General features: G+C 47.6%; 1 protein-coding gene across 6 annotated transcripts in view; it reads right to left on the bottom strand.

The window, feature by feature from the left end:
• Nucleotides 1-122: 122 nt before the first annotated feature.
• Nucleotides 123-25,066, bottom strand: part of KDM2A (lysine demethylase 2A) — a 92,615-nt gene continuing 67,671 nt past the window's right edge. For 5 of the 6 annotated variants that reach the window (XM_061407137.1, XM_061407138.1, XM_061407135.1 and 2 more), the window contains 11 exons: nt 23,865-24,259; nt 13,751-13,834; nt 12,063-12,332; nt 11,415-11,546; nt 9,772-9,861; nt 9,495-9,563; nt 6,868-7,580; nt 4,860-5,023; nt 4,149-4,307; nt 3,366-3,581; nt 123-2,923 (listed from right to left, as the gene is read on the bottom strand). In XM_061407137.1, coding sequence (XP_061263121.1) covers nt 2,742-2,923; nt 3,366-3,581; nt 4,149-4,307; nt 4,860-5,023; nt 6,868-7,580; nt 9,495-9,563; nt 9,772-9,861; nt 11,415-11,546; nt 12,063-12,332; nt 13,751-13,834; nt 23,865-24,259 — 2,474 coding nt within the window. In that variant the 3' untranslated portion in view covers nt 123-2,741. The remainder of the gene's footprint in view (nt 2,924-3,365; nt 3,582-4,148; nt 4,308-4,859; nt 5,024-6,867; nt 7,581-9,494; nt 9,564-9,771; nt 9,862-11,414; nt 11,547-12,062; nt 12,333-13,750; nt 13,835-23,864; nt 24,260-25,066) is intronic. The other variant, XM_061407140.1, reaches the window with a different exon arrangement.

The following is a 25,066-nucleotide window of genomic DNA, read 5'->3' as shown; positions in this document are numbered from 1 at the left end:
TTGTCCTCTTAATGCTTACATTTTTTTTTTTTTTAGCACAACATTGGAGATTGACTCTAAACCAGCAACAAAAAAATATATATTTACAATATTTCTCGGAAAACAAAAACACAACCAAACCCTTTAAACATAGTGACTTTAGGAGTTTTATTTATGGAGCAGTTATTTTTTTTTAATCACCAAGTGATTTTATATTATATATATATATATATATATATAAATTTTCTTCCTTTCCTTTGTGGTTTTTCGCCCCGGTGCTTGGAAAGATGGAGGCAGGGTGTCTGGTCCTGTGGTCTGCGGAGGGCAGGCTCTCCTGGCAAGGCTGTGTCTACGAGCAGATGGCAGGAAATTTGGTGGAACTCCCGGGTTCCTCTGTCCCCAAAGAGAGACATTTCTGTCCTCCACACAGACCAACCCTCACCTCTAAAAACCATTTTCTCCCTCACAGTTCCAGAGAAAGGGAAGCCCAGCAAAGCCCACTGGCTGCCATTCCTGGGTTCCCTTTTCCTCTCACCGACTTACGTGCGCAGTAAAAATGCTCGTTTTTCCAAACGCAAAACAACAAAAATAAAAGCCAAAGCCCAAAACAAACCATCAGCTTGGAAATCTCTATGGGTGAGATGTCCCAAAGTCAGAGGCACTCTCCCGGAACAATCCCTGCTCTGAGGGGGTCTCTCCACCTCCCCTTTTATAAAAAGACAAGAAAGCAAAACAAAGTCATCTTTTCAGTATTTTCCACAGGAGCAACCGAAAAAAGGCAGGAAGCTTCCAATTATAGGTCATTAACAATAACATTAATAAGGTTTTTGCTCAATACCCAGGGTTCTTGACAGAGAAGTTCCCCTAACTGAGGCACTCTGGAATAAGTCACTGGCATTTCCTCAAGGTTTCAGCCCCAGGTGGCTGAGGCCTGGAGACCAATGAAAGGGGCAGAGGGTCAGGGGAGCAGACTGCTGCTTTTAAGGTGCAGCAAGAGAATCAGCAGATTGGAAGAAACCGACACAATGCCACCCCCTCCCAAGACCCAATTTTCTCTCAGGAGGCCAGTCAATGCCAGGGTCAAAGCTGGGCTAGGTGGCAAAGAGGGACCCCTCTGCCTCTATTGCTTTGGAAGTGGCAAGGGGGCACGTGGCGTCTCTCCTTGGGGTGGCTCACACTTCAGACCCCAGGTGCCTGGGCTCCTTCCCCTCCCCCACAGGGCTTCAGGAGGAGGAGAGCCTGAGGCTGGGCTACAGGAAAGGGGCCGGGAGGGGATGGGCTGGGTTCCAGATGGTGGGGCAAGGTTGTGCTATCGCCTTCCTTTCGGATGGGGAGCGGAGTGCAAACCCGCGTCTATCGTTTATCAGCTCTTGCCACAGGCTGCTGCTACTGAGCATCTCCTCACACACTTAAATATTGACCCAAAAGAAATCCCGACCTTTCGTTCCATTTTTTTTTTTTTTTAAAGTGCAAAAAGCTCTCTGCTGCCCTAGAGAGAGGATCTTTGGACAGGCCGTTCAATGCAAAGTAAGAGGGGGCAGCTGATGGGGCTCGACACAGGGCAGTGGAGCGGGAGACGCCAGGCTCCCCTCCTTCCCTCCACACACACGCTTAATACACTCAGCCACACACACAGAGGCACATGCACACCCCCTTCCATGGCTGCAGGCAGAGGGCAGGTGACTGGCTTCTAAGCAGGACTCCCCACCCCTCCGAAGGCGCCGGATCAGTGAGCCGCTGAGGCTAGACACAGGCGTGGGCTCGGATGGCTACAGGACCCGAGGCCTGGAGCCTGCCCAGGGGCAGGTGGGGACTTGGCCTAGTTCTCTGACCCCCCAGCTGGGGGAGACAGGCTGCTCCCTCTGAGGATAGACATCTAGGGAAAGCCCTATTCAGGTGGGAATAAAGGAAAGTGTGAAAAAGGGTAGGGCAGGCCAAAGAGGGAAGGGATGGGGAGACGGTGGTGCCTGTCTCAGGATCTGCCTGGGAAGCAGTAAAATTGGGTGTCCCTGGGGTAGACAGTTCCAGCTCCTCTGAAGAGCCTCAACCCCAATAAGTGCAACAAGGACTTCATAGAAACTAGCAGGAAAGTCTGGGGTGGGGGAACCTCATTCTGTGAACTACCGTGAGCATCGGACAGGATCAAGCTACAAGGAGAGGAGGGAGAGCACAGACACAGACAAGAGGTGTGGACACCTCAACAGCACCAGTGTGATCTGCATGGGTCTGGCCTTCCTGGGGCCACTGGCCCCTCCTGCGTAAGTCGGGAGAGTGTGACGGAGGAGAGACACGCACTGGACACCACGAGGAGAACCTGGCCACGGAGACAGGGCCGCTTTCTTCCCTGGGAGTTTGCTCAGAACCAGGCACTGCTGGGGACCATGGATGGGGGGAGGAGGGCCCCAGGGCCCAGTGCAGGTGATGGCTGCACAGACACCCCAAAGTGAGAACCCGGCCTCCTGGCCGACGAGTGAGTGGGCGGGTGAGCAAGCAAGCAGGCACTGTGACAGCACACAGCCTGCGCTTTCCCCTTGGATCAATTTGCTACTCCCTTCTCCTTAGGAGGGAGAGGAACAGGCCGGTAAGCCTGGGGTCCACCCCTCTCTCTGCCCTGACTGTAAGGGGAGGGCTCAAGGGACAGGAGAGCAGAGAGGGAGTGTGACGCTGGCCTCGGAGCCCGTGCAGGGGCGGGGAGAGAGGCTCTCCTGGCTGGGGAGTCAGGGGGAAGATCGGTTTCCTGTTCAGTCTGGGCTGGGTGTGTCTTAGCTGATCTTCTGTATCAGCTTCTCGTCAGACAGGCAGTACAGACTGTTGATGGACAAGTCTGAGATGAAGTGCTCGCAGGCTTTTCGAGTGATCTGCTTGCATCCTCGAAGGTCGATCAAGGTGACGTTGGCGATGCGCCGTAGGTAGATCAGGGTCTGGTCTGTCAGTTTATTGCAACCTGGGGGGAAAGTGACCACAAGGACAATGCTGCGTACACACACTCAAAGGAGCCTGCTTCTGACGCTCAATTCCCCAGCTTTCCTCAAAAGGCTAAACAAAAGTCCCTCTTTTCCCCGTAACTACCTGGCTCAGAGACCAGATATGCCATCAGCACGGCAGCCTCGGAAGGCCCCTGCCACCGTACTCCCTGCACTGCAAAGCTGCCCAACCTGCAGCTGGGTGCTGGCTGTATTCTTAGGCACCTGACAACTGCTCAAGGCCTTGGTCCCCACCAGTTACAAAAGGAACAGAGTTCCATGTCTTGTCCACATGTGAGGAAACGAATTAACACGGTTTAGTCAACAGCCCATGTTCTTTCTGTTCTACTGGTCAAACTCCAAGAAGGGCTGGGCTTCCAAAGGGCAGGGGACCATCTGTCACAGAACATGGCAGTGCCATACCTGCCATGTTGAGCTCTGTGAGGGAGTAACGAGTGGAAGACCCAACAGCGGTGAGCAGATTGGAGGACTGGTCTGTCAGGTGGCTGCAGTGACTGAGGTCGAGTCGAGACAGGAGGGGCATGTGGCGAATGATGAGACGAAGCGTGGCGTCTGTGATGTCAAGGCCTGCCAGCCGGAAGTCGGTCATGTTCCGGAGCTTGCTGCGATTGTCCTGGCCTGCACAGGCAAGAGAAGGACCTAGATCCAGACCCTTAACTCTAGTTCAGCTCAAGCTGCAGGCAGCTTCAGTCATGGATATTTGCTGGCTGGGCTGTGCAGGGGTTAACAAGCAGAACTGCCCACACCCAGCCCTGCCTTCAGGGAGCGAGCAGTGTGTGGGGGCCGTTTCCAGGAAACCAAACACGTTTTCTTTCTTCCCAGCTGCTGGATTGTGCCTCACTCACACAGCAAAGGGGTATGTGTGGAATGCTCCTCTCCTTCCCACACTCCCACACTTTTCTAGACCATCAGGGAAACAGGCTTCAACGTTCCACCTCAACCATGATGCCTTCCCAGACTTCCTCAGGCTTATACTCTCTAACCCCCAAACTCCACTGACCCACAAAACGGACTTACTCCTTTCTTTGCAGGTAGCTATCTGTAAATAGTTAACTGTACTTGTACATAGGCCATCGTCCTGTTTTCAACTTCCACTTTTCTACTTTTCAACAGTGTCATTTCTGGGACTACCTGAGCTTCTGGGAATGCTGAAAGGAGCACAGGGAAGTCAGGCCTAGAGCATACCCGGTTTATCCGCCGGTGGAGTCAGCAAGTCCCGAATTTGAGGGTCCTTGATTCCTACTGCCCACCGAAGATCAAGGGTCCTGAGAAGGGGGCAGCTGGAGGTGCTGAGGGCAGAGACTGCAGACCAGGAGCAGCCTGCTAGGAGGAGGTCTTTCAGTCCTGCAACGGAAGGAGACAGACATGCAGTAACACACTCTACCAGCTGTCCAAAGCCTCAACTACCAGCTGATCTGACCAAGGTAAACAGATCCCCAGCCGAATGGAGGAAGGGACCATATCCTAAACTTATTCTAGTAATCCTGCTCAAAAACTTCTTTGCCCTCCTAAATTACATCTAACTCTGGTGGTAAAATGGATTGCTTGGTTTCCAGCAGAGTAACAAGTGTGTGTGACTTCTAAGACCTCAAAGTGCTTAAGGGAATCCTTACAAGGGGCTAATCAAGGCGACATCTTAACTCAAATCCTCTCTTCAGAGACTACACCGAGAAGACCTGCAGAGCTGGCGGTAGCACCTGACCCGCCAGCCCACAGTGGCACCCTGGGGACTGGCAGTTAAGGTGGGACCGGCCAGGTTTCTTGCCAAGCAGAAAGGCAACGATGGCACAGACTGTTGCCCTAAATTGCCCGAAAGCAATTCTAAATAGCGCTGCCAATAATGCAGCTTTCCCCGCCGGCCCTGGGCCCCTGGAAGGACAGCATGGGCCTGCTCACCTGGCAGCCTATTGACGAGCCATGTCAGCTGTTTTTTGGAGATGTTGGTCCAACTGAGGTCAAGGCTAACTGGCTGCCTCTTGATGATGCCACTGAGAGCCTGGGGTACAATAGCCTTACACCTACTCAAGTCAATTTTTGTCCAAAGTCTCTTGTCGCAGCACCTGTAACAGAAGGAAAGAGAACCAGCTGTCAAGACCTCACATCCCTTGTCAGAGGAACTTCACCACAGGCTGCTGGAGGCTTCTGGGAAAAGCAGAGCCTTGGAGATCTCCCTCCCTAGATGCTTCTTCATGCATGTAAGGATCATGCCTTGCCATTTCTTGCCTCAGCGAAGAGAGATTACTTGACCAGTCCACCCCAATTTACTTTGGCCAGGTTGAGAGCACAGAGCGACTGTCAGGGACACACAGTAAAACAATATACTATAACCCCTCATTTGCATTAAAATGGTATGGCTCCCACCAAAGTGTATACAAAGGAACATTAAAAAAATTTCTTGACTTCTTACTGCTAGAAGTTACTAGGTTTCCCTCTACTCTCCTCAAAGTCTCTCCCAGCCGCCTGAGACGCAGAGTGGTGCTACTTGGCACATCCAGCTCATTGTGCCTTGAACTCCAAAAAGAGCCCATTTCATTATCAGGTCGCAAGAGGCTCTTTATTAAAATCAGGCCTGGAGAGTCCTCCACCACCCTTAGGTTTCTGCCTCAGTGCTATCTTTACTTTGTAGCCAGTCTACATCAGAACAGAAAGGGAGAGGCCTGCCTTTCCGCGACAAATCCACAGGCCACAAATAGCACTGCAACACGCGGCTTCTCTTTAATATTTTACAGCCCAGCCTGGCTCAGCGTCTGGCTGGCAGGGCAAGAGGAGATGGCATATAATGGGAGTCTTATGTGGCTCGGCCTAGAAACTGAGGGACAGAGCCACCACTGAGCCCTACAAAGACAAAAGTATCAGGAGAATCTGGAGGTCACATGTCAATGCAGATTTGGGACGTAAACTCATGGTTGCAACAATGGCGTCTTCACTTAGAGACTGAAAACTTCACCCAGGGCACGTGAAACTTGTATGGCAAAAACAAGAGCCCTGGACCTCAAATTTTTAATGTGTATCAGAATCCTCTGGTGGAGAATTTATTAAAAACAGATTGCCCAGCCCCACCCTCAAGGTCCTGATCAGCAGGTCTGAGATATGCCCTGAAAACCTGCGTTTCTAACAAGGTCCCAGGTACGACACTGGTTTGGGCATCACACTTTGAAAACGACCGTAACAGGATTTGACCCAGATATAAAGGATTTATCCTAGGGTTTAGGAAGTTAAGGAAAAACAGTGTCCAATGGAAATCTTTGTTCATCACCTCTAGGGATGCTCCCTTAGGTCTTAATGTCTAACTTGAGAAGAAATGACAGGTTTCACTAAGAAGGACAACAAAGTCTCAGGAAGCCTCAAAACTGAACCTTGCTTGCTGGAGAAAGGTATTCTGGCCTAGGTTTAGAGTATGAGAATTAGAACTGTGGAAAACTGTGAGCCTGTGAGCACCTGCAAAGTTTCTGGAAAGCACGTATACCTTTCTCAGGAGATGGAGACGTAATGGGGCAGGGGTGTAAGAGCAGTCGTCTGTGTCCCCAGCCCCAGGAGTGACTGGCATAACAAATGCATGATGTGTTCAACTAACTGGGGGCAGGGGGATCATGACTCCGAAGTTTTAGGACACACCGTACCCACCCCCAAGCCCCAAGGTACAAATCCATTCAAAGTCCAGTAAGGAAAGACGGGAAAGTACAGAGCAGGGAGAAGGGGCCAAGGGCCAGATTTCCCTGATGACACCTGCAGGCACGGCCGGCCACATCTTTCAAGAGGACCCCTGTGTCTGGGAAACAGACTGGGTGGATTTAATCCTTTAGGGCCCAACCAGCCTCCAGGAGCCAAGACACATGCTGTTCTCACATGGAAAGCTGCCACCTACGCCCATACCCCTGTGCCTGATCCCTGTAGCCCTGCTCACCATTTATACCACGTCTTGCACACTCGCATACATTCACAAAGTTCTCTGCGGCTGAGGTAGCGGAAGACAGACATCCAGACCTCCCGCTGCATCCAGCTTTCGTCTCCATCCTGAGCCCAACTGCCCCGGCCATTCAGCCTGGCCGCACCCCCCTCCTCTGCACTGTCATCTTCCTCCTCCTCCTCCTCCTCGTCCTCCTCCTCTCCCCCCAGCCCCTCCTCATCCCCGCGCTGGGGGGTTCGGGCTGGGCAGTGCTGGACCAGCACACGGGGGGAATGGCGAAGGTTGGCAGAGGAGGCCGTGATGGCCTGCAGCTTGGGCACAATGGATGTCCCGTGGAGCTCTTTGGTGGGCCTCTGCAGCGTGACAGTGAGGTACGATCCCCGGATCTTGGCTTTCTCAACTTCAGACAGCTCCTTTTTGCCGCTGGGATTGTTCTCCTTTTCCCGTACCATGGTGCGCTCTGTGGCCTGCAGCCGCAGCAACTGCCGCCGTTTGAAGCGCTCATCGCGGCTGGCACTGTGGTGGTCGCTGGGGCCGGCCCCAGGAGATGACCGAGTCACCACGCCCCGGGGGGAGGCCGGGTCGTGGATGAGCTGCAGCATGGAGGTGGGCGAGTGAGGTGGGGGCGTGAGGGGCTCGTCGCAGCTCCGCAGGGGCCGGAGGACTTTGGCTTGCACGGCTTCTTCGTCACTCTCTTCCATTTTCCGCTTCTGCAAAACAGGCCCGCAAACGCCGTGTCAGTGTCTCCTTTCTTCAAGACCCTCTGAACTTACCGGGTCAGCCTCTCTGCTGCTCTCGGGGACTAGCAGAGGGCAGGCTGCTGCTTTTCTATGGGGGAGGGACCTGTGTGTGCTGCAGGGTGGTCATCTCACTGTCTGCAAACCAGACTGTAACTGAGCTCACATCTGTGATCAAGGCAGCTGATTATAGAGCAAAACCCTCAAAATAAGTTGCTTGGGAAATCTACCTGTGACAGAAAGGCCTGTGTCCAAGTACAGAGGAATGGGATCCACATTTGAGCTACATGATTCCAAAGCCTGCCTTACTCATTTCCTGTCCCAACTTTTTAGTTATAATTCTCTGGGTAAAGAAATCCTTTAAAGAGGCTGCAACTCCTACCCCTACGCAATCTGACCATTTTAAATTCTGCCTCTAATTCAGCTCTTCACCCAAGAGACGCTTCTGCTGGAAGAAAAACAGTCTAAATATACACGTTTGAACTAGGATGCAGATTCTGATAGCAGTAAACCTACTGACTTTTAGCCCTATACAGGGTCTGAGTGTGACCCTGCCAGGCTGTTTCTACTCAGCACCCCGTGCTGTCCCGTGAGACCAACCACAGGTGAGAGATTAAGCCTAGAATGAGAAGCCACACTGCTCCTGGAGGAATCTCCTCAGGATGAAAATGAGGAATTCGAGTTTGGTGAAGCCAGTATCCCACAATAAAAGCACACCTCACCCTCTGCCACCTGTGCTCTCTGGTCCCCTGTCCCTTCCTGGAGCCCACCTTGGCTATGATGCAATGAAGCCTGACCACCATGTTCCACTGAGTATCAAAGCAGCAGGTCAGACTCCCTTAAGGAGATGTTCTATGTTCCTCTGCAACTATTCTGCTCCCTTTTGTCCTTATATTCTTAGATCACTGTGGCTGAAAGAGAACAAGCAACTTTTGGATGCTGGCTTTTATAAGGCATTAGAAGGTAACACTAAATATAGTATCTGCCAACCTGTCTGCTACAGCAAGCACCCACCACCACCACCAGTGAAGAAGACAAAAGTAAAAGTTACTACTACAAGAACCTGCTGCTAGTTAGAAGAACTTGAAACGATAACCCTGCTGCTGCTAAATTGCTTCAGTCGTGTCAGACTCTGTGTGACCCCATAGACGGCAGCCCACCAGGCTCCACCTTCCCTGTGATTCTCCAGGCAAGAACACTGGATTAGGTTGCTATTTCCTTCTCCAACGCATGAAAGTGAAAAGTGAAAGTGAAGTCGCTCAGTCATGTCCGACTCTTAGTGACCCCATGGACTGCAGCTACCAGGCTCCTCCGTCCATAGGATTCTTCAGGCAAGAGCACTGGAGTGGGTGCCACTGCCTTCTCCAATGAGAACTCTAGCACTCGTCAACTCCAGAAATCCGTGTCCTCAGACCTATTTAGACTGAGAAGTTCAATGACCTCAGTGCCTGAGTGGGAAGAAATAGGAAAAAAAAAAACCAAAAGAAACAAGGAAACGTGTTCCTACTCTCCTGTACAGGGTACCTGGAGGAGACCGCCAGAGCATGATGACTGGCCTGAGGCCAATGGCCGCCTCTGTGCATGCCCTTAGCAGATCGTGTCTTCCTGGCCTGAGAGACCAGTCCTTCTGGCCCTCTGACATTACTGGTGGCTACTGACAAGCAACCATAGTAGCTTGGGGCCAAGGTCACGGCACTGGTTCTCTCCAGAAGAGGGACTGCCTCTGTAGGACACAACTGGGCACAAGGGCAGGACTTTGTGCCACAAAGGTGAAGCAGACAAAAATGTGAACCCGTGCAACTGGAAACTCTAGGGTACGACTGTATGTACCAGCTGACTCAGGTCGCTGCCTCCCCTCAAGTTTCATTCCTCACAGACCATGCTCACCTCATTTCCCTCCTCAAACAGCCTGGCTGTGGCTCCTCTTTTCCAAGGGCCCCAGGGTGTAGAAGAACACTGAGAATTTGCAGAGTCCCGGGGGAACAATATTCAATAATGCAAAAAAACAAAATTCACAACTCAAAAATAGCTAAACAAAGGGGAAAAAAGATAGCAAACAAAAAAATAATCTCCTGGGTCAGAAAAAACATGCAAAGGCAAACGTTATTTCTAAACTTGACACTTGCTTCCTTCTCACAGTGCGAGACTGGAAACGTTCCCTTACCTGGGCTTTTTCTGAGCTGTCCTCTTGGTAGCACTTTGGACACTCCCAGCAATTTGGCAATTCCTCATTAAGCAACCCCTCTCCATCCATCTACAGGCAGAGAGAGGTTATTAAAAATCTGTCTCATTTAAGAAACAGACAAAACCCAATCTGTCTCTTAAGTTTCTTTTATCAAACAGTAACACAGACATAGGGTTGGAAAGAGTTACTCACTCCTAAACCCACTGGTCTACAGGGGAGGAAAAAAAAAAACAAAATCAAGAGCCATTTGGCCTCACTCTCAGCCAGTGGGATACTGGCCACCCTCACTCTGATCAAATTTAGCCTTCAAGAGAAGATTCCCAAGAGTCTGAGCCAATCTGGAGTCTCTTCCTCTGACACATACCTTCTCCTGAGGGTCCCATGCCACTCTGTAAAAGGAAGTGAACATACAGGAATGGTGCCAGTATGATCTTGAGTGTGGGGCATAATGGTTATGATGCAGTTATGGCTTTGGTTTGGAGACTAGTAACCAGGTCTCTATGACTCAACTGTTGGGTGAGGATAAATAACAATATCCACCTTACATGGTAATGGTGAGGATTAAATGGATTAAATATTATATAAAATGCTTAGAAAAATGTGTGGCATGTAGTAAACACTTTGTACCAACCATTGTCATCATGATGATGATAATACCCTATTTTATACCCTATTTTATCAAATCCAAGATACGTATTTTTTCACATTTGAATTGTCTGAAACTGGGCTGCTTCTCACAATTAACAGTGTCTTATATAATCATTGTCAGCCAGGTGGCAGTCATGACATAGTTGACACCTTCAGAAAGACCAAGAAAGACCAGCACCAACCAATGTAATTTAGATTTACAGAAAATCTAAGATAGACCCAATTTCACAGAGTTGTCTTCAAGATTAAATGAGGAGTCATATAAAACTGTGCTTCTCCATTCTGGCTGCACATTAGAATCTCTTGGGGAGCTTTTGAACACACCTCAGCCCAAGGTCCATGATAGAAGAGTTGACTCAATATCTGAGGTTAAGGCTTAAACCTCCTTATTACCCCCCCCCCCTTTTTTTTTGCCGAGCTGTGTTGTGTGGTTTGTGGGATCGTAGTTCCCAACCAGGGATGGAACCCGGGCCTTTAGCAGTGTACGCCCATAATTCTAAACACTGGATTCCCACAGAATTCCTATTGTTACCTGGGGTAGTGCACTACCCCAGGTATGCACAGAGCCTGACACAGACTCAACACACACTAAACGTCAGCTGACAGTATTACTCTCACCATCTTTCAGGAACTAATAACCCACGGACACAATGAAGTATGTAATAGAGACACTTTAAAAATGTGAGGCATTCCAAAATTACGCTATTCCACGATGGCTGGGGACTCCAAACATACCCACCAAGGCCAGCCTGTAAGCTCCATGAGAGCAGAAACCAAGACTATTTTCTGTACTAGTTTAGCCTCAGGGTCTAGTACGGTCCCCAACACTGAATACAGACACTGAATCAAGAACAGATGTTAGACCCCTCTGTGACCCTCAGCAGCCCCTTGTGACAGATGTCCCACTCTCCTCTGCTCCACTCAGAGTCTTGAGACACTCTGTTACCTCATGGGCCCCTTAGGCCTCTCCTCACCTGGAGGCAGCCAGGATGAACAATCTCATTGCAGATACAGCATTCCATGAGTTTCTTCTCAAAGTCCTGTGTCTCCTCATTTTGATCCACCTCTCCACAGAGGGAACATGTGACAGAGTGAGGCAGTCTGGGCTATAAGAGGACAAAGACAGAAACCAAGCTTAGATCCTTATCATTCAGCTTCCCTTTAACTGAAGGTGGACAATTTGGTTCCTGCAATTCTCCAGTAAACACTTAAGAGAGAATGGAGATGAGGTGGAGAGAAGAGAGGTTTTGGCAGGAAAATGACTAAAGAAGATAGAAGAGTCAACCAGCTGAGTAGAGACCAACAGGGATCAGTTTATTTTCAGTTGGCCTATCCTTGGCCTCCCAGGTCCTTCCTTTCTAATCCACTTAAAGAGGGAACGGACTGCAGTGATCTGTCCTTCAAACACTAGTCTCTCATTTGAAAATTAGGCAAAAATTAGATTATGTTAAATATCAGACATCTTCCTTCTAAATCCAGAGACAAAAGGGGCAAAATGAAAAAAGCCATAGACAGCAGAATCTTTTCTTTCCAGCTCTGCGGGTCTATACTATATGTATATTCCAGCCCCACCCCCGGCACCACACCCCTCCCCCATATTCTTTACCCAGCAGATCACTCACTGCCAAGCACTGCCGGAGAACACAGGACTGCTTCATGCGACCAGGCCCCCCAAACTTCTTCATGTCCCTGCAGTAGTGACAAACACCACACTCTCCCTGCACGCAGGCTTTGCATTTTCGACATCGCACTCGTCTCCGTCTGGCTCCAGACACGATGGGAGAAGCAGCGGCTGGGCGCACAGGTGTTAACCGCGGCGCTGGTTTCATAGTGTGAGGCTTTGTGATGGGGATAGTAGGAACCCGCACCTTTGGCCGGGTTGGGAATTTAAGCTGGAAAGAGAAAGCAGTGAGGACTGGAGTGGGCAGATGATGATATGGCCTGGCAAACTATGGCCTGAGGGCAAATCGCCCACAGGCTGTTTTTGTAAACAAAATCTTATTGGCACAAAACCATGCTCATTTTTGTTTTGTCCATGGTGAAGTGGCAGAACTGAGAAACTGCAACAGATTGAATAGCCTGCAAAATTTAAAAAATTATCATCTTTATTACATTTATTACCTACACGTTATCTTCACAAAAAAAGTTTGCCAATCCCTTCAGACTACTTCAGCCACGTCCCTCTCACTCGGTTGATCTGCCCTTCCCTGAAGCTTTCTATGTGCCAAAGGCATTGCAGGGGCCCTCCAATATTTCCTTATCCTGAATATTATTACTCCGAATACACTTCTGAAGAAGACAGGAAACTACTTGAAGGAGCAACAAGTCTTATTCTTTATTATTCTAATTCAACCCTACAGTTCTGGCACCTAGCAGACACTCCAATAACAGCTGAACATGAATGAATTTCTCAGGTATACGCTTATAATTTTAGCACCTGTATTTTACCTTGCCGGTGATCTTTTTAAGAACAAGGACTGTGTCTTCCACTTCTTTAACTTCCACTGCGCCTTAAACACTTTTTGGACACAAAACACTCAACAGCCAGGGCCAGAAAGGACTAACCTGCTTTGCGGCAGCCCCAGGTGGCCAAGCAGAAGCCAAGTGGGACAGAAGCACTGAGGAAGGAGGAAGTGCTTCTTCAAAGACATATTTTAGACACACACCTTTATATTTTGCCTAAATGTTCCTGGGATGTGATGGCTCTGCAAGTTGTAGCTGGGAAACAAAGAAGAGCCTAATTTATTTGCCAGACTCACGACCAAGATCAGAATTCTATGACTGATCTTGACAAAGGACAATATGGGATAGAATTATATAGGACCTGACTGAAGGGACATGAAAATTCATAAGCCACAATCTATTAACTAATGGGTAGCTGTTTTCGTCCCTTCTCAATTCAATACTGCAAAGTCCAAATCAAGGGGAACCTTCAGAGTGTGGTCTCACTCCAATGAAGAAACGTTCTAGCCTTTTAAATGTATATCTAATTATTTTAACTAATTTTACATCAGATCTATAAAAAGAATTGAGTCACTGGGGCAGAAGGATAGGAACCAATCCACTCTGGTGAACAAATGTACACGCTGGCATCTGAACTTGGAGGCAGGTCTTCTAGTTTGACAGTCTGTTAAGAGAGTCACCTCCAAAGATAGCTTGACTGAAGAGTCAAAACAGAACTGAGTAATGATTTTCTGTCAGTTCACATTAATGCACCAAAACCTGTCTGCCTCTGGTTGTTCTTTTTCTTCCTGGAATGGTAATAGTTAGCCAGCAAAATGTTTCAGCGGCTTGAAGAATGGTTTCTTACCTTATCCCTTTTCGGCCACTGTACTATAGGGACTCCAGTGAGGGCTAACTTGGGATCACTGTTGGCAAGTTCCTCCAGCAAAACCTAAGGGTGAGACAGGAGAGAAGAGGGGAAGAAGAGACACAGTGAACAAAGAGTCAACCACTCCTAACAGCATCCAGACAGACTTAGCCTCAGTTCCCCTAAGCACCAAGGGGAAGAGCAGGCTGGCAACTTTCGACATTTTCCGTTCATATAGAGACCCGCTGCGAAACAGAAGATGGAAGAGAACTCAAACAATCAGGACTTTACATTGACCTTTGCTTCCAACCCTGCACTTTGTGTGCTCACTGTAACCAGGCTACCGTTGTCAAGTGTTGTCACATACTTCTATACATGACAGTAAAACTTTACATCAACTCTTCACTTTTCTATACCAGCTAACGAGTACCATCATATTTTAAAATAATTCCTTCATTCTGTCGACGTTATCAAATACCGACTGGCAAAAATAACAAAAAGGATTGGCTAATATGAATAACAGGGTCTTAACATCTTGATTTCAACCCAGGACTCCGTTCTTCGAAGGCCGATTAAAGAAATCTCATTCTCAAATCTCTCTCCCTCACACCCACATGCACACACACATGTACCCATATGCACACATGGTCACTTATTTGCCTTTATTCCTATAGAGGAGGCAGCAACAATCTCAGGGGCAATAGTTCTCATGCCTTTAGCCAATCTAGTTTGAATGCCTCGAGGAACAATTCTACAGTAAGAAACTGCCACTCAAGTGAGTCACACTGGTTATTATTTTGAAACAAATCTTTTATGTTTTAGACAGAAATTTCTCAGTCCCAAACCTTCTAGCACAATGAAATCTCTACTCACCTGACCTCACGAGCCCTAAAGCAATGGCAACCGCAAAACACCACCACCCCCACACACACAAATCCAGAAGACAAATCACACAATTCTTTCTGATTGCTTTAGATGTATACAGGATATCAACTGTTTCAAGAAAAAGTAAACTTTTGATCCTAGACAGGCCAGCATGCCTGGGCCATTTTAAATAATCATTCTCAGAATCCTGTGGGCTCTATGCCTAGAGACCAGGACTCTTGAAGCATGAAGCATTTCTCTACGAAGCTTTTTCATCCTTAACCTAAGGATCACGCTCCGGATCCAGAGCTGGGACTCAGAAAGACCCTTTAACTAGTACCCACGAAGCTCCTCCAGGATAAGTCCCTCTGCCAAGTCCCCCAGATGCCTCTCTCCCTCCCCCAAACTGATTTCCTCTGCAGACGTTTTATTTACTTCGAGTTGCTATGGCATCCTATTCTGGAGCCTCCTGTTAGCACCACACTGCGTAGGGGTGAAGAGGCGGGGTGCGGTGCCACGTGGGACCAGGCTCCGTCCCGCTCCCAATCTCCCTGGGGTGAGAAATTCAGGTCCATTCAAAATGTGTGCTAGGCAGTGCGAGTTCCCCTCCCCCACTTCGCACTGCTGCCGCGGAGTAGGACTCTGCCCATTTCCTCCGCCCCTAGAGCACTGAACTGTCCACAAACAGGGACTTTCCACTTTCAGCAAAACAGACTGCACAGAAAGATCCACAATTGTTCAAGAGTAGAACAGGGACCTAACTATCACCAAAAGCAGTCTACCTGCTAGATTTCTGTGGGGGACAAGGAAGGGTAGGTGGGTAAATTGTGTCTGTGTTGGGGCGGGGGTGGAGGGTGTGGGGTGTGGGGGCAGCTGTTCACAGAGGCACGACTCAGTTACTAGGGTCTGCGTGGGTGTGGAGGGAAATGCAGATTTCCTTCCAAGCCCTATTTCACTGGGGCCATACAACCAAGCACGCCCTGCTTTCATCAAAAAAGGCAGACTCCAGCTGAGGCCCTTCAAGAAACCATATAAAGAAGCCACCACCCTTCACCAGAGGGGGTTTGGGACAGGGAGTGGGGGTGGAGTGCGGAAAGGCTTACGCCTATCTAGCCTCCTGGCATGAGAGAATGTTCAAGCGCAAGCCCACACCCGCCACAGCCCAGGAAGGCGACGAGAACCGCGGGCGCCTGGGCGGAGAAGGGGAAGAGACTCCCAAAGGCAAACGACCCAATTCGAAAGCACATTCCACCGGGAGAGGGAACAAGTGCAGTGACGACGGCACCACCGATACCTCAGCACTATCCCGGACTCGCCGCCAGGCAGTTCTCCTGCCTCTCTGCCGCCGAGACTGGTCCCTGCAGTTCCACACACCACACACCCCAGACCAAGAGGGCTCTGCCGCCCGCCCGCCCGTCTGACCTTGTGTTTCCCGTCCTCTGGAGCTGCCGAGGCTCTTGGATGAAGTTTCCCCAGCGTCTTTGTTTTGCTTTCTGTATTGGAAGTTGTGCTGAAGGAGTTAGGTGTTCTGCCTCTAGGAAAAATCCCAGTTTATTGAAAAAAAATCTGAAATCTCCCAGGGCACTTAAGGCAGGGCAATCGGGCGATCACCTTTCAGGCTACCCGGAGGGAGCGGCGCGCAGCGCCCTGCGCTCCTTCTCGAGCCCCAGAGCTCAGCCGCGGCTTCCTGTGCCTGCGAACAATGCTGCTGCGTCACCCACATGCAGCTCCCAGAAATGCTTTGCAACGGAAGATGGCAGGAGGGGAGCCGAGCTCGAGTGAGCGAGCCAGCAGAGGGCCCAGCGTCCTGCGGCAGAGTCAGGAGGGGGCGTGCTGGGCAGCGCTCCCGGCGCGGCGATTGGAGGAGAGCCCGCCGGGAGGGAACCGCCGCCCCGCCCTCTCCCTCCCACCGCCCCGTCAGCGCTGGGGCAGAACCCAGGGCCGGCCCCCAGGGCTCTCGCCGGCGACTTCGGGAAGGCGCCAGCGGAGGGAAGGGAAGGCTTTAACCCGTGCCGAGTCGGGTCCCGCGTTGCAAAGTCCTTGCCGCGGTCCACACCCCGGCCCTCAGGGTCACCTCCCTGTCACGGCCGCGCTCCCCCGGGCTGCGCACAGGGCTCTCCCCGTGCCCGGGCAGACAGCGAGTCGCCTGAAGTTCAGCCTCTGCAGCAGAGCCCGGCCCGGAGCCGAGCGCCTCTGGAATTGCGTTCTCTCCCCACCGCCGGCCAGCCTCACCTGCCCCCACTGCCCCTCCCCTAGGCCGGAATTCAGAACCAGCACACGTTTCCAGAAACACCTTGGGCATGACGCATACCCACCAACACGGAGGGGACCCGATACCATCCGTCTGTTCATCTCAGCTACTTCCACAACTGCGGCGGCCTCTGCCCCAGCCCACACCGTGAGAGCCGCCCCGCTGCGGGCGGCTCCCTCGTGACCAAGTGAGACCGGCTGAGGTGCACCCTCAGGAGCTTCACTCCCCTGCTTGGCATCAAGCACCGGGAACCTAACCGGGAACCTAGGACCAGCACCGCCTCCGACTCCACACCTGCCGCTCTCCTGGGGCCTCAGTTAACAGCGCGGACTCTGCCTCTCACCACTCCATCCTCAGGATACCAGCACCCCCGCACTCTTCCTATTCTTGTCGTTTGACATTGCCTGATGAAGCAACCACTCTCCCATAAGGTCACACATCTTGGTGCCACTTTTGACAGCCACTCAAGTGACACGTGTCACCTACTCTGCACTCACCGATCCACAGTCAGGGTTAAACTCAGACTGAAGGAGCACTCTTTTCTCAGGCTTCAGCATTCAGTATATTGGGGCCAGATTTATGTAACTTTTAGACTCTAATAAATGTAACTTGGCTTTTTGGGAAATTACAGAAGTGGCTCTGAAATAAACACCTCAGGCCACTGAGAACCTAGCTCTTACCAATGGAAACATGCTTATTTATTCTAGCTTATTCCAGGACAGCTGTTTCGGTGAGTTTCTCCTGCACAGTCAAATGGCCGAGTAGGCTCTCTGAGGCCTGGGGCTCTGGTGCCAGGGGCAGCACGTTTGCTTCTGACATTAGTTTACCAAGGGAAGGAGAGACTTTTGTACTGTTCTGTGGAGCTCTGCCTGGAAATGTGTGAATGATCATTCTAATCCTAAACTTGTACTTTTACGATTCAAGGACTCTCTGTAATTAGCCTATTATGTTAGAAAAACCTTCCTTAACATTGTGAGAGGTCCTCTTGGAAAATGCTTATTTAGGTCTTAGTGCTATCTAACCTAGAGGGATGATACAGTATGCTCAAATACTTAAGAGAAACAAGTTACTCCAAAACTAAACACAAGTCCAAGTTGTAGCAAGCACAAATTCTAGAGGCCACCAGGAAAGAACAAAAATCAGGGCACTAGGAAACTCATTTCAAGTAAGTTCCCAAATCACACATTATAAATAAGGCCCATTCTTTTTCTCCTTTTCATTCAGAATAAAAGGTAGGCAACAATGATGAGAATTAGTAAGAACATAACATTACATAATACAGGACTATATGAAAACATTTTTAAAGAACTGTCTCTATTTTAATCTAGCTTTATATGCCTTGTAGGTGAGTTATTCAAAACTTTTTACTCAGTAGTTATTACAAATATCAGTAAAAACTACAAATGAAGTTTTATTTATACAGGTTCTTTTTTTCCCTCCTCATCTGGCTTGATGGATTAAAATCCAATTATACTGGGCTCTCTATCAGCTCTTCTCTGTGTTAGTGTCAGAATCACTCCCAAAGTGTCAGATGAAGGAACATTCCTGATTGGTGTTTCTGTATTTATTCACAACCGTAACTCTGCTTCAGTCCCATCATCCTCCTGAGGAGCTTCATATAAATTTTTAGATCATAGTTTAAAATAAAACGCTAGATAGACTCTTAGATAAGAGCAGCAGTAGCCAACTGTACCACAAAGGAAGAATTTCAAATTTATAAATTTAGAGCTTTTATCATTTAGATAATACTGTAGTCATCAGTCTGCATCATCTAACAGGCAAGGGTTTTAACCAGTTAACTAAAAAGAAGGGCGCCTCCTTCCCTCAGGACAGAATCTACCACCAGTCCTCAGGGTCAGGTCCAGCACCTGTAAACCTAGAAGTCAGACAGTCACTCACTTTCTTAGCCCACTTAAAATGCCTGCTCCTCCACTGGACCTTAGTAGGCCCCCTGAGGTTTGGTCCACAGTATGTTTGCATATTTATACCAACACTAAGCCTGGTTCTTGGCAGAGAGCAGGCAGGGATTACTTACAGTAGTGAAATAAGTGAATTTCAAAGATTTGTAATTTTCACAACATCACCACTGAGGTAGATGTTATTTTATAGAGGAGAAAACGGGCTCTTATTGATCTAGTATCCTGCCCCACAGTCACATTTCTGCCAAGCGTATCAAAATGTCTTAGAGAAAATAGGAAAGTAGAAAAATACTCAAAAACTCTGAAATTGTTTCATTAACTGAGTTGGGCAGCCAGATGTATTGATATATTAAGTGCCTCTTTTTATACATATATTAAGAGTTGCTTTATTACCAAAATAAACAGAAAACAATAAAGTCTGATTAAAAATTCAGCCTTCCAGCTGATTCCCACCACCTTGCTATGACCCACGGTCAGTAAGGAGTTAACATTCCCACTCCAGGCCCTCTGTAATTTTAGCACATACAAACAAAGATACTTTTTTTTTAAACACTAATGGGATTACACTATACACCATACATACTACTCCAGCTCCTGCCTCTTTACTCAACATCTCTCAAGGACATGGCCTCTCAATTTTAGATCAGGAGTCAAGGTTACTTTATAACCCCTCCAAAACAGGACTTTATATACACTCATTACTTTCCCCCAACTGCCAATAAATCAACTTTTTTTAATGCCCCATATTTCATCTAATCCCCTTGCAACTCTGTATTATTCTTTCTTCAATACTGTAGAACATTTTTAGAAGCTTCAAAGCCCTTTAACCACATCACTAGATCTGCTTCTCCCAGGGAATATGTAATTATGGGTATCTCATCCCACCAATGTTCCTCTAACCTCTTTTCCTAGTTATTTGTGAGAGCCACATAGGCTACAACAAGAGACCCTTCCTCTCTCTTACAGGAAGGGTAAACTCTGGGCTTGCTTTAGTCCTTCGCTGCAGTGTAGCCTTCTGTGCTACCACAGCACCAAGTGCTCTGGCACTGCAGTCTCCAGCTGGGCAGTGATTCGGCACCCACCCGATCCAATGCTTTTTTCTTTTTGGTGGTGTTTAGGTTTTCAAAGTATTCAAGTCTGAAACTATTATCTAAAGCTCAAATTAAATATAACAGGTCCAATGTAGGAATAAGTAATCCATTTGATCTTAACTGAAAGTACTTGCAGAGCCAGTCTCTAAATCTTTTGTCTTCTGTCATCAGCTATATTTTGATATGGTATTGGGTAAACAAGGGAGAACTCAAACACTGCCAGTCTGTGCAGTCATCCTACTGGGCCACTCATTCTCTTACGACCTGGTCTCTATGCCACCTCTGTCTTACTGAGCAAAGGCACCCACGTTTTCCATGATTCCTGATAAATAGCAAGCTCTCTTAGGGCACCTGTCACAGTGTTAAGAGCTCTCTTTAGATGGCTCTTCTTAACTCATTCCCTTTCTTGCTGCCGCCTTTTACTCTGCCTAAAGTTTGACACAAATCTTTCTACATTTTCCCCTACTACTCTACCTCTATAAATATCTTTATTTAACTATATTAGTTTGGAGAAGGAAATGGCAACCCACTCCAGTGTTCGTGCCTAGAGAATCGCAGGGACGGCAGAGCCTGGTGAGCTGCCGTCTACGGGGTCGAACAGAGTCCGACACGACTGAAGCGACTTAGCAGCAACTATATTAGTTAAGAGATGTTGTTGTTCAGTCGCTAAGTTGTGTCCAACTTTTTGTGACCCCAGGCACTGCAGCATGCCAGGCTTCCCTGTCCTTCACTATCTCCCTGAGTTTGGTCAAATTAGTTAATAGTTTGTGTATTTCTATCATAACATTTGACCTGTACAACTGATTAGTGAATTATAATATGACTTCCTACAATTGAATTCAATGAAATAAAATCTATCTATAGACATCCCTTAGGATTAAAAAGATATTTCTCTTTTTCATAAATTAAAAATGCAGATCCCCAGGCCAAAAGAAGATTATTGAGAGATAAACTTATAAAACCTTCCTTCTTAGGGTTCCTAAAGGCAAGTTAGTAAGTCACCAAAGTCACGATTTAATGTTTTCCACATCCATGGTAGAAGAGCTAGGAAAAAGAAACTTGTGGCCTTCCTGGTGGTCCAGTGGTTAAGACTCCATGCTCTCAATGCAGGGGGCGCAGGTTCGATTCCTGGTCTGGTAATTAAGATCTCGCATGCCACAAAGCACGGCCAATATAAAATTTTAAAAAAAGAAAGAAGAAACCTTGGGGAATTCCTTGGTGGCCTGGTGGTTACGATTTCAGACTTTCTCTGCCGTGACCTGGGGTCAGTGCCTGGTTAGGGAACTGAGATCATGCAAACCGTGTGGCCTGGCCAAAAAAAGAGACAACCTTCTGTAGAAAAAAAAAAAAAAAAAGATGCTATACTCAAACTCTCAGGAAAATATATATGTCCCATTGCAATGAAAAACAAAAAATACAGTGTCCTTTGTTCACTCAGGGGTGGGAAGTGAGTTTGGGAACTGGCTTGTGAATATGGGAAAGTACTGCTAAGTTTGTTCTGGCGCACTGTACCAATCATCGACACAGGACCACACCTACCTGGAGCTTCGTTATTTCCTCCCATAAACAAGGCCACAATACCACCTGCCTTGTCTACAACGTTATAAAACTAAACTGTAAAAACAACTGCCTAGGTTCTATCAGTATGGAGAGGACCAAACTCACTAGGTTACCAATCCTTTCAGTCTCTTAAAGTTTTTATCATCTCGATGATGCATAAATAATAAGATATAGTTAGAATGTCAATTGAAGAAAGAAAAAAATAAAAAAAATTAGAAGTCTAGGTCTTAGCCCAGTCTTTGGAGTTCTTTCCTGAGGTATCTGGCAGAAGGTAGGGAGAACCTCGGCTGGTTGTTTAGTGGTAGCCAAGAAACACTTGTATAAGGATTAGGAATAAAAAAGTCATACTATGAGATATTTAGCCCATCTTCCTTAAGGTCACATAAAATTATTCCTTATAAATTCTTCTGTGGCTTAAAACAACATATACAAAAGGTTTTAAAAATAACATGTTACAAATGGTTAACTAGCTTCCTAATACACATACCCATGCCCTGCACTGAAGACGTAATTCCAAACAGTGATTTAAAGACTTTTTCGTGTTTGTATTAATGGTCACTTTTTTTTTTGCTACATATGGTGGCATGCGGGATCTTAATTCTCTGACCAGGGACTGAACCCATGTCTCCTGCAGTGGAAGCTCAGTCTAAATCACTGGCCCTCTGGGGTAGCCCCCAATGGTTTCATATGAGATACATGAGGAAAGATTTACTAGAACTCTCTCCAGTTCAGACAGTTCCAATCTGGATTCCCTAAAAATAAATTCATTTCTTTGAGACCAATATATGAGGAGTGGGATGGACTCTGAAGATTACTAAGCACTAAAAAGCAGACATATTACTTTGCCAACAAAGGTCTGTCTAGTCAAAGCTATGGTTTTTCCAGTAGTCATGTACGGATGTGAGAGTTGGACTATAAAGAAAGCTGAGTGCTGAAGAACTGATGCTTTTGAACTGTGGTGTTGGAGAAGACTCTTGAGAGTCCCCTGGACACCAAGGAGACCCAACCAGTCCATCCTAAAGGAAATCAGTCCTGAATATTCATTGGAAGGACTGATGCTGAAGCTGAGACTCCAATACTTTGGCCACCTGATGTGAAGAACTGACTCGTTTGAAAAAGACCCTGACGCTGGAAAAGATTGAAGGTGGGAGGAGTAGGGGATGAGAGAGGATGAGATGGTTGGATGGCATCATGACTCAATGGACATGAGTTTGAGTAAGCTCAGGGAGTTGGTGATGGACAGGGAAGCCTGGCATGCTGCAAGTGCATGGGGTCGCAAAGAGCCGGACACGACTGAGCGCCTGAACTCAACTGAATGCTGGGAGACTTACAGAGAAAGAAGAAAAATATACAACATGAAGAAACTCGATTTGGCAGTAAGATGAATTACATTTAAAATGACACTTTTCTCAGAAGTTGCCCCAATGTATTTAAGTCTTAATGTAGATAAATTTGAAGCCCAGTTCAGTTCAGTTTTATGTTAAGAAATGTTACTTAGAACTTAAGTTACATTCCGATAAAGAGGCCTATTTCAGAACAAAAATGGCCAGTAAAATCTCTAGCAGTCTTATCCCAAGCACATTTGTTGTTGTCGTTCAGTTGCTAAGTCGTGTTCAACTCTTTACAACACCATGGACTGGGCTTCCCTGGTGGCTCAGAGGTTAAAGCGTCTGCCTGGAATGCGGGAGACCCAGGTTGGATCCCTGGGTTGGGAAGATCCCCTGGAGAAGGAAATGGAAACCCACTCCAGTACTCCTGCCTGGAGAATCCCATGGAGGGAGGAGGCTGGTAGGCTACAGTCCATGGGGTCGCCAGTTGCTCAGTCGTGTCCGACTCTTGGCGACCCCATGGACTGCAGCACGCCAGGCCTCCCTGTTGATCACCAACTCCTGGAGTTTACCCAAACTCATGTCCTGTCATGCTGCCGTCCATGGGGTTGTAAAGAGTTGAACACGACTTAGCAACTGAACAACAACAAATGTGCTTGGGATAAGACTGCTAGAGATTTTACCGGCCATTTTTGTTCTGAAATAGGCCTCTTTATCAGAGTGTAACTTAAGTTCTAAGTAACATTTCTTAACATAAACATTTTTCTCAGGCTCACCCTTTTTCTAGGGTCAGCCTGAAATCTGCATTTTTAAGATTGGATTTAAATCCTAACTGAACATACAAATGTTCACATTTTCCTAATAGTGACCTAACCTCATTTTAGGAACTGAAACACTCACTGTACAGCCCAAGCACGCATGCACGTGCGCACACACACACACACACACACACACACACACACACTCTCTCTCTCTCTCACACTCTTAACTTCTTTCTGGTTGAACCAAGATCACCCCAAACTCCCGAATTTTCTCTCAGAATCCAGAAACTGACTGTCCTAGCCAGATTAGCAGCCTTTATGCAACACAATGAACCCTTACCTTCACATCAGCAATGAGAGCATCTTCGTCTTCTATCCCTGTAGGGACGCATTTCTTGTGCAGTGGCAGAGATTCCAATTTATCTACAAGGCAACGAAGGCCTTCAAGCTCAAAATGGGTCAGATGCACCTGTCGGTCCTTTCGGGGGCTACACTGGGAATCCCACACTTGGCCATTCTGGGAACCCCGGCTAGAGTCAGAGGATGAGTCCCCAGACAAAGTTTTCTTCAGACTTGGAAGACTTCGGCAGGTTTTGCCCAGTCCATCATAATCCAGGTTGACCCCATTGGCCACAGGGCTGGTGAGGACAGAACGTCTACTGCTCAAGCGCCGGGGCTCTCGGTCTACTGCTTCCTCGTCCCCGTTTCCAGACTCCAACCCATTTAACTCCAAATCTGCCAGTATGAAGAGAAAGTGTGGTGTGAATGTGCCACTCGGCCATGTGATCAACAAGAGAAATAGGTAGTTATGGGAGGGGCCCTGAAGTTATAAACGACAAAGTCACCCCAGTTTAAAAACAGTCTTCCCTATTCCAACCCATTTATCTACTGTTGAAAATCAGTTACAGGTAAAAACAGGATCCTGAGTTAGTAGGACAACTGAGGCAACAGTCAATTGGATTTTTAAAAGATTGGGAAGGGTTCAGTCTTTAATAAACAGTGTGCTGAAAATAAGTTACCCATGAAAATAGCTGTACATGAGTTTCAAGTTCAAACTTAATTTAAGGATTATGATCTCATTATCTTTTAAAAGACTAGTACTAATATGAAGCACACTGCCTTCCCTGGTTGCTCAGTGGTAAAGAATCTGCCTGCCAATACAGGAGACACGGGTTCGATCCCTGGGTCAGGGAAGATCCCCTGGAGAAGGAAGTGGCAACCCACTCCAGTATTCTTGCCTGGAAAATTCCATTGACAGAGGAGCCTGGCAGGCTACAGTCCATGGAGTTGCAAAGAGTCAGACATGATTTAGTAACGAAACAACAAAAACATGAAGCACATATATTTAAAAACCACCTTTGTTCAAAATTTTGGCCATAAAATTAAGCTTTGCAATCAAAATCTTAGCAACATGGCTAATAAAATAACATGAGTATTTTTTAAAGAAAGATTTTGATAGTCAAAACAAAAGAAAGTTTTGAAAGAAGAATTTTTAAATGTTAACTAGTCTTTTATTATGAAAGAAATAAATGCTGACTATTA

Source organism: Bos javanicus, chromosome 29 (assembly GCF_032452875.1).
Source record: "Bos javanicus breed banteng chromosome 29, ARS-OSU_banteng_1.0, whole genome shotgun sequence".
NCBI lineage: Eukaryota > Metazoa > Chordata > Mammalia > Artiodactyla > Bovidae > Bos > Bos javanicus.
Note: the sequence above shows the minus strand (reverse complement) of the source record. Positions and strands in the feature narration are given on the sequence as shown.